This window comes from Prionailurus bengalensis, chromosome D2 (genome assembly GCF_016509475.1).
Source record: "Prionailurus bengalensis isolate Pbe53 chromosome D2, Fcat_Pben_1.1_paternal_pri, whole genome shotgun sequence".
Taxonomy (NCBI): Eukaryota; Metazoa; Chordata; class Mammalia; order Carnivora; family Felidae; genus Prionailurus; species Prionailurus bengalensis.
The window spans coordinates 55,845,834-55,866,539 of NC_057351.1; the positions used below are offsets into that span (position 1 = coordinate 55,845,834).

General features: G+C 53.2%; 1 protein-coding gene across 1 annotated transcript in view; it reads right to left on the reverse strand.

The window, feature by feature from the left end:
• SLIT1 (slit guidance ligand 1) overlaps positions 1-20,706 on the reverse strand; it is a 175,999-nt gene that overhangs the window by 51,053 nt on the left and 104,240 nt on the right. Inside the window, exons 5-11 of the mRNA XM_043597129.1 lie at positions 6,532-6,603; positions 4,963-5,034; positions 4,289-4,360; positions 3,638-3,801; positions 2,187-2,334; positions 1,640-1,711; positions 1,057-1,128 (exon numbers count right to left, since the gene is read on the reverse strand). Of these exons, the coding sequence (XP_043453064.1) occupies positions 1,057-1,128; positions 1,640-1,711; positions 2,187-2,334; positions 3,638-3,801; positions 4,289-4,360; positions 4,963-5,034; positions 6,532-6,603 (672 nt within the window). The remainder of the gene's footprint in view (positions 1-1,056; positions 1,129-1,639; positions 1,712-2,186; positions 2,335-3,637; positions 3,802-4,288; positions 4,361-4,962; positions 5,035-6,531; positions 6,604-20,706) is intronic.

Sequence of the window (20,706 nt, forward strand, 5' to 3'; positions counted from 1 at the left end):
ACCAGGTACCCACGAGCAACAGGAACCTACTTAAATGTTATTGCATTTTGGCAGGTCACCTCCAGATTCTGATCTCCCCAGCCAATGATAGAGACTCATCACCAGGCCGTCAGGTACAGCTGTGTAGATTGTATACTGCACAACTTACAGGGTGCCATTCACAAACAGTCCTACCCACTAGCTCAGACTCTACTCCAAGAGAATAAGGCTCACAGAGAGGCACTGAGCTGGCAGCCTCACACACTCCCCAAGGGGGAGTTCCATCCTATCTCACTTCTCAGGCCCCTAATCTATACAAGGCATGTGTCCATTGCTGCCAAGGACAAGCAGAAACACTAACTCTTAAGAGTAACAAAAGGCCCCTACCAATGGAGAACTCGCCCAACTACAGTGCACTCTCTGCATAGACCTCCGACAGCAAGAGACTTGGCGAACTTGGGGTACAAGCAAGGGCACCAGGAAAAGGAGAGATGAAGTAACATTTTTGAAGCTGCATGACATTTTGTAGATTGATGGACCCCACCCCCACCTTCACCCCCACCCCCATCCTTCCCCCCGTCCCCCACAATAAACCCTCCAGGGAAGGAAAATGGACGGAAGTGGAGGAAAACGCTTTTTTCACATCACCCACCGCAACCTGGGATCAGAGCACATTTGGGAGGAAAGATACAAGGTGTGACAGTTGTCACAACTGGAGCTGGGAGTGGCTGCCCTTACATGTGAGCTGGGGAAGGTTTAGGAGCATAGAGTGCTGGGCCTCGGTGGGGAGGGGGGTGCCAACAGGAAGCCTGGGCCAAGTCAGAAGACTGTAGCAAAGGATGCTGGGAAAATCCCCTTCATGGCAGGAAGAGCATCAGAGTTGCCAGGGGCAACAGCTCGGCCTGGCTTTTCCAGGCACTCAGCCCTGGATTCCCTCCACCCCTTCCCAGTTGCAGAGCGTCCACCAGAGAGGAAGGGGGAGCTGGGCACAGCATCCCCCTCCAGGGCCCATCAGAGTGGCCACAGCACAGGGGCGGGGGGCTCCCTGGACCCTGGCAGACTTGCACTGCTACTCACAGCGAGTTCAGGGAGCGGAGGCCCTGGAAGGCATCGGGAGCGATCTCTGCAATCTGGTTGTTGCTCAGGTCTCTGCAAAGTGCACAGGAGGGAAGATGGCTGAATCCCGCGGTGGCCACCAAGCCCTGCTCGGCCCCTCCTCCCAGATGCCATGGGAGGGCAGACATTTCTTTGACATTAGGAAAATGAGGGGCCAGTTCTCCCATCCACCTGAAATGCCCCGGCCCCTATTTCCCCGTGCCGTGAGAGAGTCATGCTCAGGCCAGGAAGTCCAGCCTTGGTCTCCTTTCTTGATAAAGCTTTACCCCGCATCCCAGTTTCCCCTACACCCCCTCTCACGTCCTAGTAGTGCCCCTGCTGAAATAGGAGGGTGACAGTCAGCTCTGGTCATGTGCCAGACTCAGGCTCAACACCCCATTTAGGCCTCATGATAACCCTATGACGAGGTCACAGCACCACCATCCACATGTCACAGATGACCTGGGCAGGTAGAGTCAAGACCTGCCCCGTGTCTGTGGCTGCCTGCTCCAGGCTTTTCCTCCTGCCCCAAGCTGACCCCCAGGAAGCAGCGCGAGGTACTCACATCCTCCGCAGTTTTCTGTAGGGAGAGAAGGCTCCGGGAGGGATGGACTTGATCCCATTGAGCTCCAGGCGGCTGCAGAGAGAGAACACAGAGGAAGCCCAGGATCAGGTTACCCCAGTCCTGACTGTTGCCTGCTGGGATCACCTGCCCAAACAGGGCCCTTTGCCCCTGTTCCCATCCTCCGTCTGGAGTAGATGGGCTGGCACAAACAGGGGAAAGGTACACTGCTGTATTGGAGCCCATTATCTCAGGCTTTGGTGGCTGCAAGGGGCCCATAAATCAGGCTAATACTAAGAAACCTACTGCAGTGGACTCAGCTGGGCTGGACAATGGACCACAGAGAGTCACCCCTTCCCCAGCCCTCTAGAGCTGTCCAGCTTTGGGCAAAGGGCTCAGCCCAGCTGAGGCTAACTGTATCTCCTCCATTTGTACAGAGGGGCCTCAGACAAGCCCTGCAGTAGAGCCCTGCTCCCTCTCCTCCCTGGACCGCCAGAGCCGGGCCGGCCCGAGCACCTGTGCCCCAGCACCCTCCCTGCCCTGTACTCACATCTCTGTCATGCTCTCAGGCAGGTTGGCGGGGATGGCAGTGAGGCCTTTGCCACGACAGTCCACAATGCCATTGCTGCAGGTACACATGGCCGGGCAGGAGCCGGAGGACAGGGTGCAGGAAGGCACTCGGCCCGCTTCTCCTTGGCCTGAGGAAGCAGTGGGCTGTGATCTGGGGGTGTCCCATGTCAACACCTCCCACCCCAGATACAGCATTATTATACAGAGCACATGTGTTTTTCTGACTGAGGATGAACCAGAGGAGATCACCAGGGACTACCATGTGACTCTGTGGGTGCCTGGCACATGGCAGGTACTTGCTAGATGTTTGCTGAACTTGAATCTGGATCTAACTGCGCTGCATGAGAGTGTGATTCACACGCTAGGAAATCCTGGCCTAAGTTCCGAAGCTCCAGGTTCTAGTCCACGTCACTCAACACTTTGAGTCTCCTCATTGGTCACCAGAGAATGACAAGGACTATGTCCATGGGGCACTCGCTCTGTGCCACATGCAACGATGTTAACACACATGGTAACTCATTTAATGCTACCGCTGAACCCATGAGGAGTGTGATGTTATTGTGGCCATTTTACAGGTGGGAAAACTGAGCCCTTGATAGTTATTAGTTTGTGGAAAATCACACAGCTGATAGGTGGTAAAACCAGGACAAAGCCTACTGACTGGTATACATTTTCTAAATTGAAGTACGACATTTAAAGTGCACCGTCTTAAGTGGAGATCCGGCTGAATATCCACTTATGGATACACCCACAGAACCGTCCCCAGACATAGAACATTTCTGTCATCTAAGAAGGGTTCCCCATGCCCCTTGTCCAAGTTACCACTATTCTGAGACCTGTCTCCAAAGATCTGTTCTGCTTATTTGGGGACTTGACATAAATGAAATCAGAGAGCAGGTCCTCTTTGTGTCCGGCTTCTTTCGCCCAATATAAAATCTGTGAGATTTGCCCATGTCGTTGTGCGTATCCATGGTTTGTTCCTTGTCACTGCTGAGCAGTATTCTATTACATGGATACATCATAATTAGTTAATCCATTCTCTTGCTGGTGGACATTTGGGTTGTCTCCAACTCTGGGCTATTATGAAAAGAAGCTGTCTTGAATATTCTTGGACATGATGTTTTTGTGATGGGTGAGAACAGGAGATAAGGGATGGGGCAGGAGGGGGAGATGGGTGGGGGCAGGAGGTGATGGATGGGAATAGGAGATAATGGGTAAGGACCGGAGACGTGAGTGGTCCAGGCAGTGGTGGATAAGGACAGTAGGTGATGAGTAGAAAAAGGAAGTGATGAGCAAAGAGAGGTCATGGGTGGGCCAGATGTTAGTACATGGTGACAAGAGGTAATGGGAGGGAATGAGATGTCAGGGGGAGGGAATGAGATGTGGGGGTAACGGGAGGCAGGTGATGGGCAGTCAAGGGCCTGCACCCACCTGAGCAGCTGAACTCACTCTTCTGGACCTCGGCTACATTGAGGCCACGCAGGCTGGCGGGGCCCGAGCACTGGGTGAAGAGCCCGATGGTTGGCCGCTGCCTCAGCCACTGGGAGAGCCAGGCCAGGTGGCAGTCACAGAACAGGTGGTTGGAGTGCAGGCGGCTGCAGGGAGACAGGGCAGCTCACAACCCACCTCCCTGGGCCCCCAGCCTCCAGCCGAACAGCAGGAACACCGACGGGGATTACCTGCAGCCGGGGGGGGGGAACACCTCCTCTGGCCGCTGCCCCTCCCCGCCCCCCAGCTCTCTCAGGGGCAGCCGCTGGCTGCAGTGTGACCAGCCAACAATTCATCTCACTGAGCTCACACAGACCCACTGCCCAGAATCGCATACCTCATTCTCAAACACAGAAACAAAGCACTTGTTCTCCAAGTTGAAACCAAATATAAGACATTCAACATCCTTCCATTTTAGCTCACTTCCCTCCCAGCCTAGGATGGCTCTGACACTCCCAGCCTGGGATGACCACTGAGAATGCAGAGAAGGAGCTCTTTCTCCTGCCTGTGGAAGCCTTTGCCCCCTTCCCCACCACCCGGGGCCCCAGCCTGTGCTCGCCCGCCGGGCTCTAGGCTGCCCCTGAGCTGACTCACAAGGTCCGCAGCTTGGGCATGTGGTTGAAGCTGGACACGGGGATGGTGGTGATGTTGTTGTTGTTCAGGGTCCTGACCGGGGGAAAGCAGAGTCAGTCGGCATCTACGCAGCAGGAAGTTACGTGTGAAGGAGGGACAGGACTGCTCTCTGACAAGCACACAGACTCTCACACCCAGATCCACGGGCTGGACCCCGGAGGCCTCGCCCGCCGAAGAGCTTGTGACACGGAGCCACCCTCAGGGATAGCCCAGAGTGGGCCAGAGGCTAACAGGCAGCAGCCACGGACTCCAGGGAGAGGGAAAAGCTGCCCACAGGCTGAAGCCAGTTTGAAACCCCCAGGGTGGGGTTTCATAGAGGGAGACAGGGAGTCATTCCTGCTTCATGTGTCAGAAAGTCCTGGAAGACACAGACACTTCCCTGGGCTCCATGCGAGCAGGGTAAGCCTGGGTCACCCGCCGCAGGTACGATGCTGTGAGCATGTGCCCCACCCCCATCCTGGGTGGCAGGTCTAGGGCAGCAGAGAGCATGGCCTCTGCCCTGGGCCTAGCACTGCCCCCGGGGTGTCCCGGGACACCTCCTGTGCTGCTCCTGGCCCAGCCCCAGCTGCCTGGGCCTCCGCTCCTGCGTTAGCAAGGCTCTGCGGCCTCTGCTACCCTTCCCACGTTCTACTTACAGCACCTCCAGCCCCCGCAGAGCCCGGAAGGCCCCTTCCTCGATGCAGCTAATCTGGTTCTTGTCCAGCTGTCTGTGGAGCAAAGGAAAGTTGTATCGGAAAGCATGTTGCCTACAGCAGGGGTGTCTGTCCATGTGTTTTGATCAAACACTCATTAGTGAAACAAACAAACAAAAAAAAGAGGCCTGGCCCCACTCATTCAGTACATGTGCGTTCATCCAAATAGCAACTACAGTAAAACCTTGGATTGCGAGTAACTTGTTTTGCGAGTGTTCCCCAAGACGAGCAAACATTTCTGGTAAATTGTGATTTGGCAAATGAGCGATGTCTTGCAATACAAGCAGTACGTGACGGCTAACGCCATGTGATCACAGCTGACTGACAGTTCTTGAAATTCGCTCTGATGTCCAAGCGCTTTGGAATACAAGCATGTTTCCAGAATGCATTTGTCACAAACCCAGGTTTTACCGTACTAATAAAAGTTTCAATTCTTTTTGATTCAGTTAAAACAACACATCTACATAAAAGTTGCATTGTATTCCTTCATCTAAGTCGGCATAGGCTCTGGGGAGCAGGCGTCTGTGCCCCCACTGTGGAGACCACCTAGAGGGTGCTGGCAGCTAGAAAATGAGACAGCCTCTCCCTGGAGCAACGGCAGCCAGCGCTGGCAAACAGATTTCACCCTGAGTGCCAAGCGAGGCCGACTAGCCGTGGCCACCTGGAATGCTGCCTTTGGAATAAACCGAAGCTGTGACTTGGGTCCCCTGGGAAAGAATGCCATGCTCCGCTGTCTACTACAAACATGGGGGTCAGGGAGCAAGACACAGGCCGGGCACCTGCCATCCCTGCTGCAGTCAGAGCTCAGGGACGTCTGGACCAGAACAAATTTGAGTAGTAGGAATAAACTGTCACATTTATTTGTTTTTAAGATTTTCTTTTTTTTTTTCAGTGTATTTATTTATTTTGTGAGAGAGTTCAAGCAGGGGAGGGGCAGAGAGAGGGGGACAGAGACAGAATCCCAAGCAGGATCTGCACGGTCAGCAAAGAGCCCAACGTGTGGCTTGAACCCACAAACCGTGAGATTATGACCTGAGCCGAAATCAAGAGTTGGACATTGAACCGACTGAGCCACCCAGGTGCCCCTAAACCATTACATTTAAATAGCACTTGACAGAGTGTATTTATTTCCATGTCTCGTTTAAACTTCAGAATAAGCCTGTGAGGTAAATGGGAGAAGTTAACTGACTTGCAACCACTTACACAATATGTACCTGGAAGAGAAGATTCAAACCCAGCTCTCTCAATCTGCTGAAGGGCAAGAGCACAGAGGCTGTGCCATTTAAATGGACCTCACCTAAGCACCCACAGTCCATGACACTCCCTTCTACCCAGTCCCCAAAGGCTGCCTGTTTCCTTCGACCCCAGATTGTTCCAGAAGACCGTCAGTCATCTCAGAGCCCACATCAGCTCCTTGTCTGCCTGGACCACAGGGCTAGGGGAGATGCACAGGATGCTGCAGGGGTGGCCCTCCAGCCCCTCCACCCTTGTCCCTCCCAGGCCTGGACTCACAAATTTTTGAGGTCTGTAGCTCCACGAAAAGCTTTCCTGGGGATGGCCTGGATGGTGTTCTCACTCAGGTCCCTGAGAGGATAAAGCCAGAGGGAGAAAAACACGATCAGAGGAGACTTCTCCAGAGTGCCCTGATGAGTCAGGGAGGTCAGGATGGCCAGAGAGTGCTCCAGCACCCAAGACAGTGCTCAGTAAGGCAAGTGTTTGTTGAATGAATGAATGAATGAATGAATGAATGAATGAATGACAGAGCTGGAGAGAGGCTCCCTGCCCTGGAAGGAGCTTTGCCCCCAGTCGCCTCCCGTCTCTGCAGAGAGGGGGTTGCAGATGGAGAGACAAGCTTGGGGCGGCCGTGACCTACTCCTCTGCCAGATCCCAGGGAGGTCAGCTCAGCCCCCACGGCATCAGCCAGGGCTGTAAAGGAGCAAGCCAAGGAGGGCTTCTTAACAAGCCCACCGCCACCCTGGGGCCTGTGGTACGCACGACTCACTCTCTGTTTTGCTGAGGAGGAACAAGGCTCGGGAGGAAGGCACCACTGGTAACCCAGCCAGCATGTGGCAGATTCAGGTCACGAAATCCAGGCCAGGTCTGACTCCAGATCCTGTGCTCAGAGCCTGCCATCAGCAGAGCCGACTCTAAGAGCCTAAACCCACACCGGAGTCTGGCCCCTGAACCTGCTTCTCGTGCTGCCGGGGGGCCACAGTGCTGCATCCCTGCCCTGCAGCTTGGATGGCAGAGGTCACCAAGGACTTTGCCGTTTCCCCATTATCAATGCTCTGATGGAGGGGAGGCGGACTTGCAGGGACTCTGCGAATCCCCGGCCTCTGCAAGTTCCCAGACCAGCTTCTGGACACTTCCTCCGGCTCTGCTGGCAGATAGGGCCTCTGGCACCTGTCCACCAGCCTCTCCCTTCCTCTCTCAGCATCCTTACCACAGACTTTTACAACATCCTTACTACTGCCTTTGCAGGGCAGTTTTTCCCTCACCACAGCAGTGGCATCAACAGCCACTGTGTTCCAAGCATGTCCCCCAGGCCCGCATAGCCTAACATGTCACATACAGGAATCCACTTGACCTTGCACTAACCACAGGGAAAACACTATCACCATCCCCCTTTTCCAAAAGATAAAAAGGAGGCTTTGAAAAATTCAAGGGAACACAGCTGGTGAGTGATGGCTCCAGAATCTGAGCCCAGGCAGGCAAGGTCCCTCCCGGAGCCACCCCTCACACAGCAGGCACTGGAAGTGGGGGAATGGATGTCCTCCCCTATTTTGCAGAGGAGGGGCCTGAGCTCCAAGAAGTGAAGCAATCTGCCCAAGGTTAAACCAGGATGGGGACCCAGGTGGTTTACAGGAGAGCCCTGCATCGGATGTGCCCTCAGGGTCCACAACATGGGATCCAATGCTAGACAGCTCCACAGACCCCCAGCCTCCTCTGGGCCAGCCCCACAGGGCTTTGACCATATCCTTCCTTTCAGCCATTCACCCCACAGCCCTTATGGTTCACTGCCAGCCCCCCAGCACACAGTCCCTGGGCTATGAGGGCCACCACCACTCCATCTGGGTTTTCCTGCTGAGACAGTAAACAGAAGCGTGACGGTAGAATGCATGGGCCCTTCAGATCCCAGCTCCCTGGCTGTGTATCTGTCAGTCAGCCCCTTTCCTGCCTGAGTTGCAGTGTCCTTGTGTGCAAAGTGTGGATATGAGCCTGGCAAGGACCGTCCCCACCAACCCTGTCCCCCTGCATAGAGTGTGAGCTCCCTCCCCTCCAAACCCCAGCCTCTCCTGTCCCCCAGCCCCCTAACTGGCCCCAGGCATCTGTGCTCTGGAGGGGCTTCATCGCCATCAACACCTCCCATTCCCTGTTCTCTCTCCCCTTGAAGGAAGGCATCTCAAGCCTGTGGCACAGACACTTCTCTCCTCCAAAACTACATACAATCCCCCATCACAGCTTGTGCTCCGCTTCACCATAACTGGCTGTCTCCATCCCTCCATGCAGCAGTTTCGCCCACATCCACCTGCTGGCAGGTGGCAGTGGGTCTGGGGTGACGCTTGGGTCCACCTTCCTCTCCTTCCCCCACCCCACGTGCCAGTCTTCCCTCTTCCCAGAGTCTTTGATCTCAGTTGTCAGTGCGCATCTCTGGCCCCCGTTTAGTCTGTCTGTGTTCCTGGAGACATTCTCTGTGCCCCACTGACTTAAGCTGCCCCAGAACCGCCCCTGGCCTCCCCATCCATGCTACCCGCCCCACTTTCCCCTTTCTCGGCAATTCCCACCGGCCCCTCCATCTTGAGAGGAGAGGGGAGCACTTCAGCCTTTACTCATCTGCCTAATCCTATTATCACCTCTTCCTTGCCTACATAGCTCTGTCTCCTGCCCAGTTCCTGTTATGCAAGTAATTGCTGCACATAATAGAGTGCAGGTGATACACCCTGTGACCTTGATCTCTACCTCTTCTTAGGTAGACGCTGACACCGGGCAGCACAGTAAACAAAAGAATTGGGAGCAAGGGCTGTACAGGCCACACAAGTAAACAAAAGACTGCCAGCGCTCAGGGGGTCACAGTCACACGACTTCTCTCTCATCACTCTCTCTGGGAGAAGCCAGCCTCCACGTCAAGGACACTCAAGCAGCTCTGCGGAGAGTCCCACATGGGGAGGAACGGAGGCCTCCTGCCGATAGCCAGCACCGGCTGCCAGCAACGTCAGTCAGTCATCAAGGAAACAGATTCTCCGGCCTCAGTCATTTCCTGACTCTGCAGCTGGCTATGGTCCACACGCTGCCCTCAGGATTCAGACACTGAAATCCCACTGCCCAATGTGCCAGTGTTAGGAAGTGGGGCCTTCGGGAGTGCTTAGGTCATGAAGGTGGAGCCCTGGTGAGTGTGATGAAAGGCCCCATAAAGGAGGTCTGAGGGAGCTCCCTCCTGCCGCGGGAGGACACAGCTGTGAGCCCGGAAGTCTGTGAGCCAGGACATGGGGCCTCACCCGACACCAGTGTGCTGGCACCATGCTCCTGCACTCCCCAACGTCTAGCACTGTGAGAAATAAATATTTCTTGTTTATAAACGACCCAACCTATGGTGTTTCTGGTACAGTAGCCCAAACAGACTAAGACACAGCCCCAGCCAACATCGCGAGTGCAATCTCATTCAAGACCCCACGCCGGGACCACCCAGCCACCTACAGAAACTGTGAGGGCAAGACAAGAGCAGGGAGGAGGGGCAGCGGCCTGGAGACTTCTACAGACTCAGGAAGACAAGAGGGCGCACAGGAGGCGTGGACCTCCAGCAGGACAGTCCTGTTGGCCCCAGCTGGCAGCTCACCCTTCAGCCAGGCCTGGGAGGGAACTCTGGGCCAGCAACTCACATCCATTATTCCGTCTAATCCTCTCCACAACCCTGCAAGGGAGGTTTTTTTATCTGTATCGATCAGTTTATTGATTTAAGCCAACCTTGTTCCAGAAAGGCTTTAAGGCTGCTTATAGGGCTTTACAAAACAGCAAGAGAGCAAGAGTGAAAAGTGGGGCAAAGAGAAGAAAAATCAATGGCGGGCACCAAGAATGCAGCACAATATCACCCACGATGTCAGGTCCAGGGCAAAGCGTGAGCTCTAGGCTTTCTGAGAGCTGACGTACATGGGGGAAACCGGTCTGGTAACAGCATTCCCAATATGTGTATACATTTAAAAGGACCGGTTTCTCAGGAGTATAGTTGTTTGGGGTACTAAAAGGAGACAAGAATTCTCCAGGGGTCTTTATGAAAAATGACAGTGTGGCCTAATCAATAACACTAGATCCTTATAATAAATGGGTTTCAAGTGTGTCTTATAATTGTATCAAAGTACAGTTCAGGAAATGCAATTCTGTAAGGACTCACAGCAGGAGCTAAGTGGGGAAAGAAGGGCAGAAAGAGTGTGTGCAAAGGCAAAAGGTGGAGTAGAGCCTGGAGCAACCCAGGAGTAGTTAGGTTTGCCTGGAGTGGAAGGTGCTGGAAATGTGTCTGCAGGAAAAAGCCTTGCAGGCCAGAGGCGACAGGTTAGACGGGGGAGGGGAGAGGCTCTGATCCAACGGCCTTTTAGGCAATGCTCTGGGGCCCCAAAGCTTACAGAGGAAAAATGTTGCCCCCAGGCAGGCAGGAGATTTGACATCAGGAGCCCATCCATGAGGTAAGGGTCCAGGGGTGGGTGTGGAGCCAGCCAGGGCCAGCCCACAGGACGGAGCAGCCCACGCTATTAAAATGAGGAAAGGAGGGGCGCCTGGGTGGCGCAGTCGGTTAAGCGTCCGACTTCAGCCAGGTCACGATCTCGTGGTCCGTAAGTTCGAGCCCCGCGTCGGGCTCTGGGCTGATGGCTCAGAGCCTGGAGCCTACTTCCGATTCTGTGTCTCCCTCTCTCTCTGCCCCTTCCCCGTTCATGCTCTCTCTCTGTCCCAAAAATAAATAAACGTTGAAAAAAAAAAAATTAAAAAAAAAATAAAAAATAAAAATAAATAAATAAATAAAATAAAATGAGGAAAGGAAACTGAACTTAAGACCTGGGAAGAAGCCAGCCTCTAGACCAGAGGAAAATGGGTGAGCTTTGGAAGCCTGAGGAAAATGCAGGATGCTGGCAGCACAGGAGGGGGTGGAAAGAGCTTGAACTGTGCAAGGAGAAGGATCCAGATTCAATTCCTGCTTCTACCATCATAGCCAGGGATCCCGGAAGTTATGGGCCTGCCCGCTTCACCGTCCCTGTTTGCAAAATGGAGATAAAAATACCTACCACACGGGTTTGGAGAGGAGGAGTTCATGTATTTAAGCTTCTGTCCTAGTACCTCCATTTAGCAACATTTAAGAAAGCTGGCTTTTGTCCCTCAAACACAGTTGGCCAGTCTCTTTCCTAAGGTTCTGGCTGTAGTTTCCAGTTTGCTCGCTAGGGGGCACAAGAAGCCTTCCCTGGACGCGATGCCTTCACCACCACTGCAGAAACCCAAACAAAGCTATTCTTTTTTTTTTTTTTTTTTTGCCCCAGTTGACCTCCTATCTGGTCAACAATTGTCTTGTCTTTCCCAACCCCCTGTGAAGTAATGTTTCTCATCTCCATTTTCACTAGGTTGGCATGCAGTCCCAAAGGCACCACCTACATCTTTCATTTTTGCACCACCATCCTATGGTGACCTTGTCACAGGCCCTGAAGTGAGTGTGGCCTGGGTGTGTCAGGGCAAAACGAGATACACTGAGAGAGTCCATCCTGCAAGAGGGAGGGTACTGGAGCTGGAAAGACAAACCGAAACTGGGAGCACCTGGTGGCCTGACCCTGGCCAGGGGAAGCAGAGGGCACAGAGCCATGGGGCGGATGGGGGCTCAGAAGGAAGTCCCAGGCAGGACAGTGAAAAGCAGATTCCCAGAATAAGGATGCAGCAGCCAGACGAGGGACAGACTGGGGAGATAAATACCGGCCCGGGGACAAATTCTAAGGGTGAGGATGAGGTCTTAGACCTTGACAAGCTCCCCAGGAATACAGATGCTGCTGGTCCAGGAAGTACACACTGAGAGGCCAGGGTATAGAAGAGAAAGGCCACAGCAGAGTGTCACAATAGAGATGGGTTCAATAAACCCTGGCTTACCCACTTAAATCATGTGGTCTTGGGCAAGTCACTTAGACTTCTGGCCTGTTTTCTCGTATGCAAAATTGGGCATGAGAAGTGGCACCTACTTTGCAGGACCTGATGTGACAGGCACTGTATGTTCTCAGTCCTGCCTATCACTCCACTTATGCTGCCGTACCTTCAGTTCTTCAGATCCCTCCTGCCACAGGACCTTTACACTTGCTATAACTGCTGCCCTCTACTCTTCACCCAGTAAACGCCTATTTGTCCTTCACATCTCAGTCTATAGACACCTCCCCTGACTGTTCCTTCTGCTTCAGGTTCTCAGGACCCCATGCTTTTCCTTCCTGGCACCAATTCAGGTTTATAATGAAATATTGCTATACTGAATGTAATTAGTACTAATTTTTGGTTAACATCCATCTCCCCCTCGAGACCATAATCTCTCTCTCTCTCTCTCTCTCTCTCTCTCTCTCTCTCTCTCTTTTTCCCAGACCATCCTTGAGTCTCTTTTAAGGGTGCCTGGGTGGCTCAGTCAGTTCAGCACAGTTCAGCATCTGACCCTTGATTTTAGCTCAGGTCATGATCTCGCAGTTTGTGAGTTTGAGCCCTGCATTGGGCTCTGCGCTGGTAACTCAGACCCTGCTTGGGGCTCTCTGTCTTCTCTCTCTCACCCTCTCTCTCTCTCTCTCTCTCTCTCTCTCTCTCTCTCTCTCAAAAATAAATAAATAAACCTTAAAAATAAATACAGACATGTTCCTGATTCTTAACAAAAACAAAAACAAAACATAGTACTGTCTCTCTTGCTCCCCTCTGCTATCCCAGACCCGGCACATTGTGGGGACTCAGTAATTTTTAACTGAATTGAACTAATGTGGGTCCACCTCTTTGTTTTGCTCCAATCCCTCTGCGCTTTCCTGGCCCAAACAAGGAGTGAGGCCAGGCTGTGCAGCAGAGAGGCGAGGCCAGGGGCTTAGAGCTGGACGGGCTGGCTCTGTCTCGTCTTTGCGAGACACGAGCCCCTCACTCGTGCACTGGGTACCCCCGTACCCACTCTGCCTAACTGGGCAGCAGCAGGCCCTACAAGATGAGGCTCTGGAAGGGGAGGGAAGCGCTGGCGAAGCCCTTGTTGCCCTTGTTTTATCATCAACCCTGCCCTTCCCCTCACACATCCTTATGGAACCTCCCTAACTGAATGAGTCCACGCGGTTCTGAGGTGGCACCAGCAGCACGAGCATGGAGGTTCGGGTGGCGCTGGACAAGGGTGACTCTCCTGGGAGCCCACAAGGAAGAGAGGGAGCTGGAGTCCCTAAGAGTCCACCCTGGGGAGCTCCAGTTAAGGGTCCCTGAGGCAAAGATCCTCGCGGTCTGAACCCCACCCCCCCAAGATCAAGGGCCCTGAGAGGCAAGCCGCTGCCAACTGCAGCAGCCCCCAGGTCTGGGAACACCCCCCGAAGACCCCAGCCAGGCCCCTTTCCATGAAAAGAAGGGGGCGGCCAGGCCCACGCCCTGACTTGGGCACAATCCCAGGGGCTCCTGCTCCTGCAGCCTCTGCCAGGGCTGGGGGAAGCAGGGCCTGGGAAGCCGAGGTCGGGACCCCATGTTCCTGCTGCTAATCCCCCTTCACGCTCTAACCAGATTGGACCCTGCTGGCAGCCTGGTCTCTGAGGGGATCAGCGGGGGGCCCAGCCGGGGACTGCTGGGCACCAGCCCAGGCCGGACTCGGCTCCGGGTTCCTGCCACCAGCTCGCCAACCCCACCGCGGGCCCCAACAGGGCCTGCTCTGTCTGCCTCTCAGGCCACACGGAGGGAGGCTCCGGGCAGTCTGGCCTGTCCCCTTGCGCTAGCAGCCTGACTGGTTATCCTGAGCCTGGGCCTAGTGGGAGGGAACTAGGCCGTACTGTTTCAGGCCCCCTCACCTGATCTTTCTTGTTGTGAGACTGTCCGATAAGGACTCAGGCCCAGGAGCAAAACCGGCCACGAACCCACCATGGGGACCCTGGAGCCTCCTTGTTCGTGAGGTGGGAATGATCGCGGGTTTGTGGGGCTGCACTGAGGCTGCCACCACTTGCCCTTTATAATGGTCCTTACGGGGCCCTGTAGGGAGGGCTGGGGTGGGGGTGGGGATGGGCGGTCAGGGCTGAAAGATCCGGGAGTGGCAATCAGGAGGCTGAGACTGGAGGCCAGCTCTGCCCCCAGCCCGCTTGGTGACCTGGGTCAAGACCTACAGTTGGTTCCCCAGCTCCTCAGTCTCCCCTTCCAACAACACTGCCCTCCCAGAGAGGTCGAGGTCAGGAGGGTTCAGTCGCAGTGTGTGGCGGCCCAGCATGGGGGTGGGGTGGCTCACGCCGCTGCTATTAGGCAGTACCCCCCCATCCCGCAGTGGGTGACCCAGCACCCATGCCTCCGGCCCCTGGGCCGGCAATAGTGGAGCCACCTGGGAGTTCGTTCTAAGCGTGGACTTTCTGGCCCCCGCTTACTGAATCAGCATCTGCATTTTAGCAAGACACCCAGTTGATTCATATGCATATTAAAGTTTGAGAAGCCCCGCATCTGACCGAGTGGAGTTTAAGATGTTTCCCTGTCCCCCGCTAGGGCTAAATGAGGTTGTGTTCCCTGCTCCCAGTCAGCATTTCAGTGAAGGGGCGGAGGCACCAGCTCCAATTCCTTGGGGGTGGGCGGGGGTTGGGGGGGGAGGGAGGGATATTGTCTGAGGGCTTTGCTGAGAACCGGGCTGTGGTAGTAATCAGCACGTGAGACTGCAATGAGGCCGGGGGTCACTGCTCCAGGGAGACTCTGCACCCCAGGTCCCCACTGCAGGAGGCGCCCTCAGGGAAGAGGTTGGCAGTGCCTCCTGGGTGGGATACCCCGTGCCCACCTCGCTCTGAGGTGCTGCTGGGATCTGGGAGGACCACCCCTCTCTTGTCTCTGCCTGTCCTTCAATCTTGCCTCCACCTCTACCCCTCCCACCCGGGAGGGAAATTAGTTCTGCAATTACCCCTCTCTGTTTGCTCTCCCAAGCCCATGGACAACATTCAGGTGCCCCAGATTCACCTTGTGGGGGGGCTGCATGTGTGTGCCCCTGCCTCTTGGTGATGTTCAAGGGGGGTTCTTTAAAGGCATTTGGTGGCAAGGACCTGAACCATGCTGCCTCAGGCTCCGACCTCAATGTAGGGATCAGGGCTTTGTCTGCTCATAAACCTCAGGCACTCCCAGGAGACACAATCTGTGTTTATCAGGGGCTGATCTTGATGTGGATGAACTTGTTTCGTCATCTCCAGGAGTCAAGTTTTGACAGAAGGAAAGAGGACAGTGCAGAAGTGACCAGAGTGTAATGCCAAGGGGTACTCTAGTGGGGTGGGGCACGCTAGTTTCCTCTGACCTGGGCCAACCTCCCCCCCCCCGCCGCCCCCCCCCAATGTTGTCAGAACAAAGGAAAGACTGAGGGAGCTGTCTTTGCCTGCTCCTCAACTGCCCTCTAAGTGGCCAGTTCCCCTTGCTAATCCTTATGCCCTCCTGACCCCCTCTCCTCTGCTCTCCTGATCAGCAGAATCAAGCCAGCCAATGGCAGGGCCAGCAAAGAAGCCAGGATCCCCAGAGGGGGCCTCAGTGACAGTGAGGAGCTGGCCACACAGTAGCCACTCTGGGAGGAGAGCCAGCAACCCTGGGTTGAAAAGTAAACCTCGTTGTACCTCAGTTTCCTCATCTGGAACATGAGCTTGTAAGAAGAGTAAATAAAAGTTTGTGAAAGTATCCAGAAGAGTATCTGGTGCACAGTCGGTGACAATCAACCGGTACTGCTGGTAAGGCTCCAAACCCCTAGTAATTCTTGCTGGGCGATCCAGCTCTGTCCCCTCTCCCTCACCTCCTCTTCCCGTCCTAAGGTGGTTATAAGATTCATAGAATTAAAGCTCACACATGCTCTGTGAGCTCCTGAGAGTTCAAAAAGCGTTGCATATACCCAGGCTTTTCTCAGGGAACTCCTGACATCCAAACTCCTGTAGGTGGCTTTAAAGGCTGACACCATGGATGGCGGGGTATGAGCTTTGCAGGAGACATGGGCTGGTCCCGACAGGGCATGTCAGATGCTGTCAGCTGGAGCGATGCCCTCCCTCCTCTGCCCACCATACTGCCCTGAAGCCACACACCCTCCTGCGGCTGCCCACCCCCCCCCACCTCCAGCCCTGCAGAGTTAATGTTGCAGAAACCTCATTAGGAAGAGACATTAAGCAGCCCTGGATGGCTGCACCATAAAACCAGCCTGGGTAACATTTCCTCCTCAAACCGGGCTGTTTGTTATGCAGCTACTGAACATCACTGTAATCGATTCCCACAACAGAGATATCAGATGAGAGGCACACACCCCCCAAAGCAACCTCAGAGCCCTTCCAAGGAAAAGCTGCTGAGAGGCTGGAGTCCCATTCAAGAGGGAACAGCTTGAGGGGGGGGGAGTGGTGGGGGGGCAAGAAACAGAACCAGTAGGCACAGGTCCCAGCTACCATGGCAAGAACACAGTAATGGCCATAGGGTAGAGGGGGTGGGAGGAACAGGTGGGAGGAATGCAGGCCTCTCTTAATCTGGGTACCAGGACAAGACCTTCCCTATACTCAACGACCACACACTGGGCCCCAAGGAAGTGCCTGCTGTTCTACTGATCTTATCCTGGACACCTACGGGTTGTTAGAACCAACAACTTCAGAGACTCCCAGACCTGACACACGGTGGTGGGGGTGGGGTGGTGCAGCAGGAGGAAGAATCAAGATACAGAAGAAAGAACGTGAGCTTTGGAGCCAGACAACCCTAAGCTTGACTCCAAGTTCTACCACCATTTACTGCCTGTGTGCTCCTAGGCAAGTTACTCAACCTATCCGAGTCTAGTTGCTCATGTGTGAAGGGGGGTTAATCACAGCTCCCTCTTGTTTAGTTGTGGTGAGGATGACAAGCCATACATGCCTTTTATACAAAGCACAAAACAGGCGGAACTAATCTTTGCTATTAGAAGTCAGAATCACGGAGGTGCCTGGGTGGCTCAGTTGGCTGAGCGTCCGACTTTGGCTCAGGTCATGATCTCGCAGTCTGTGAGTTCGAGCCCCACGTCAGGCTCTGTGCTGACAGCTCAGAGCCTGGAGCCTGCTTCAGATTCTGTGTGTGTGTGTCTCTCTCTGTCCCTTCCCTGCTCACACTCTGTCTCTCTCTCTCTCTCTCAAAGATGAATAAACATTAAAAAAGAAGAAGAAGAAGCAGAAGCAGCAGCAGCAGCAGCAGCAGCAGCAGCCAGGATCATAGTTACCCTGGAGGGAGTGGGGAGAATTAAAGACCAGAAGGAGGTACAGGAAGTTTTCTGGGTGCTCATGGTCTTTTTACTTCTTGGTCTGGTGGCCCACCATGCTGGGCACATGGGTGTGTTTGCTTTGTGAAAATTCAGTGAGGAATATATATGAAAGATGTAACACATACACAGACAGTTGCACTTTTTTGTGTGTATGTTATTCTTCAGTGAAAAGATTGTAAAATAACATGTGAAGCACTGATTCCCATGCCAGGTGCTTTGTAGACATGTAACAAACACCAGTACCCCGCCTCCCTGATCCCTCACTGGAGGAGGCAAATGGGGAAGAAAATCTTCCAAAGTGACAAATTCCAGAAGAATCGAGGCTCACAATTCTAAGTGGTTGGGAAATACGTGGGCTGAGGGGAAACTGCACAGAGGGCAGTGTGGTGGGAAGAATGCCCACCCCAAAGTGATGAGGGACCAGAGACCAACTTTAAACAAGTAAGGAGGTGGGAAAGCAGGCACTGTGGGCACGCGAGAATTTTGTGCTGGGTGAAGATGCTGCATCTCCTGGGGAAGGAGGGCATCTGTCTCTAATGCAGTAATGCATGTCTCAGTTCCATGTCTTCCTAGAGAGAGGGGGCTGTGCCCTGCTCTGGGACAACACCTCAAGGTCAAGCGGGTGAGCTGAGATGCTGGTGCTGGAGGGGTGAGGATCTCAGGGAATCCAGGGAAGGAGTGGGGGAAAGGGGCGAACAAAATAGCCTTCAGAACAAGTCTAGATTCTTTTTCTGCCTGTTTCAAGAAGGAATTAAGGTAGTTTTAAGGATACATTATTAAATGGAGTAAGGTAACAGAAACCAGAAGAGGAAGGAAGGAAGGAAGGAAGGAAGGAAGGAAGGAAGGAAGGAAGGAAAAGAAAGAAAGAGGTAGAAATATAAAATAAGAGAGAGAAACACACTCTTCAAAAGCCTTTGCGTCTGCTCATATATAAATGTACCCTGGCTTCTCCCAACCTAGGGGAATGTGGAGACTGATGTGCTACGTAATTTATGAAGACCACAGATGAAAACAGGCTTGAGAGAGGCATGGCCTTTCCTTGTTCTAAAACCAAACAAGGAAGCCTGCCACCAGTCCCCATAAAGAGGTGCCCAAAGGATGGAAAAGCAAAACTGTCATCGGCATCTCCAAAGGCAGCCCAACTATGGTAGGTCACTCCCTTCTGAGTCACTTCCCCAGAAGCCAAGTCACAGATCAGCCAACTCTCCAAAGGGTCAATTTCATTGTTTCCTTTACCAATTTGGCTTTGTTGGGTAGCTCCCCATTTGTCTTCACATTGGCCTTTTAGAATCAGTTGGGTTGTCCCTGCCCTAGCTCCCTGCTCTGCAGTCACAGGAAGAGATGAAGGGTAGTTCCACCCTAGTTCAAGCACCAGGAGCAGAGGCAGAGACAAATGGAACAGCCCTTCAAATATTCTAATAAAGACAAAATGCAAACCAGTCAACTCACACTAAACAGTTAAAGGAAGTAAGTCAATGTGATGAATTGGTCATTTGACAAATTGGCCATTCAGTGAATTGACTTTTGGCAAATTGGCTTTTAGCAAAATGACATTTGGTTTAAATTGGTCTGCTTCTGACATAGCAATGTGTTTCGCAGGGCAATTACTCACACTCATGGCTGGGTACGAGAGCTCAGGAGAAGCCATTCTGCAGACGGACCAACCCCACTCTATCAAGCACACTGCTCTCCACTAGACTGGCCCAACCCAAGGAGGAATTTAGAATCTTTTGAGGGATACACACATTGCATGGCATGCAGTCTCACCCTTCATCTGTGTTGTTTTCCTCGGTTAAGCTCACCAAAACTCTAAGGGTCAGACTCCTTGGGTTTCCCCCAAGGGAATAAAGACCTGGGAGTTGGATGGGCAAGATTCAATGTGGTTTGGGAAGGGAGAGATCCAAGGGTAGGGCAACAAGGCTGGGCAAGTAGAATCCAGGCTGTGCTGGGGGAGGGGGCTCCACTCGGTGCAAATGACGAAATTGCCAGTCTGAGCTTCCCCAGGAGAAGAGGGGAGCCATAACCAATGTGAGGGCAGCTAATGCCAGAATAGATATCTGACTGAAGCCTGTGGCAGGAGCCATCTGCCAGTCCACCAAGGAAGCCAAGAGAGCATCACTGAGCCCCTGGGGCATTACCAACACTCTATTTCCTGACCTCCAAGAGAAAATGGGACTTTTTTTTTTAAATCTAAGACAACACCTATTGTCTCCCCATCTCTTGCACTGCAGTCCAGGCACTGTAAATCTTGGTCTCTGGAGTTGCTCAGAGGAATTGAAGGATTGGAATGGCAAGAGAGAGGTCAGCCTCCCCGGCACATCTGCCACTCTTAATGTCCCCTCCACATAGATACAGAGGGATGCCCAGAGGGCATGAGACACTTCCCAAGGAGGCAGAAAAACAGAGCCCTGCCAAGTTACAGGGCAAGAATGGTGTCAAATTGGCTGAGTGTGATCTGCAAGTGGCCACAGTAGGAAAGCCCAGGAGCTCGAGGACCACGTGCCTGGAGGAGCTGTCCGTGGTCCTGAACCATCTTGGAGGCTCTTCTGGTCAGAGCCAAAGACATATTTTGTTTGTTTTTTGTTTTGTTTTGTTTTAGCTAAAGACATATTTTGGATCCTACCCACCTCCAACCTTACCCATCTGACCCACACACCAGACCTTGTCTATTCAGCTTTATTTCCCAAAAGCCCACAGGGAGTCCAGCTTGTAGCATGCACACAGAGGGTCAGGTGAGCACCATTATGAGTTGCAAAGGTCCAATTCTTAGACTTTTAGGAGAGGCATGTACTGAGCACAATCCATACCATTAAGCTACTTCCAGATAGGAGTGAAGTTTGATCCTGCCCCATTTCTCCATAAGTCAGACCTCCCATTGCCTGGACAGAGACCCAAGCACAGAGAGGTGCTGAAAAGTGCCTGTGCCCCAAATACCCTCGCCCAGATCCTCCCACCAAAGCCACTTACTTTAATCCTTAGGAGCTTAATGATCACCGCTGACTCTTGTATAATACACAATTATAATTGATGAAGATGGTGATAACTACATATATTAAACACATTTATTATGTGCCTGGCACTGTGCTAGGTATTTTATATGTTTTACATACATTATTTCATTTCATCCTTAAAACAGTCTTCTAAGATAAACAGTGCCACCACTCTGGTGTGGATGTTGACAGTGGGGGACTTTGTGTATGTACAGAGGGGAGGAAATATATGGGAACTGTCTGTGTTTTCCATTCAATTTTGCTGTAAAC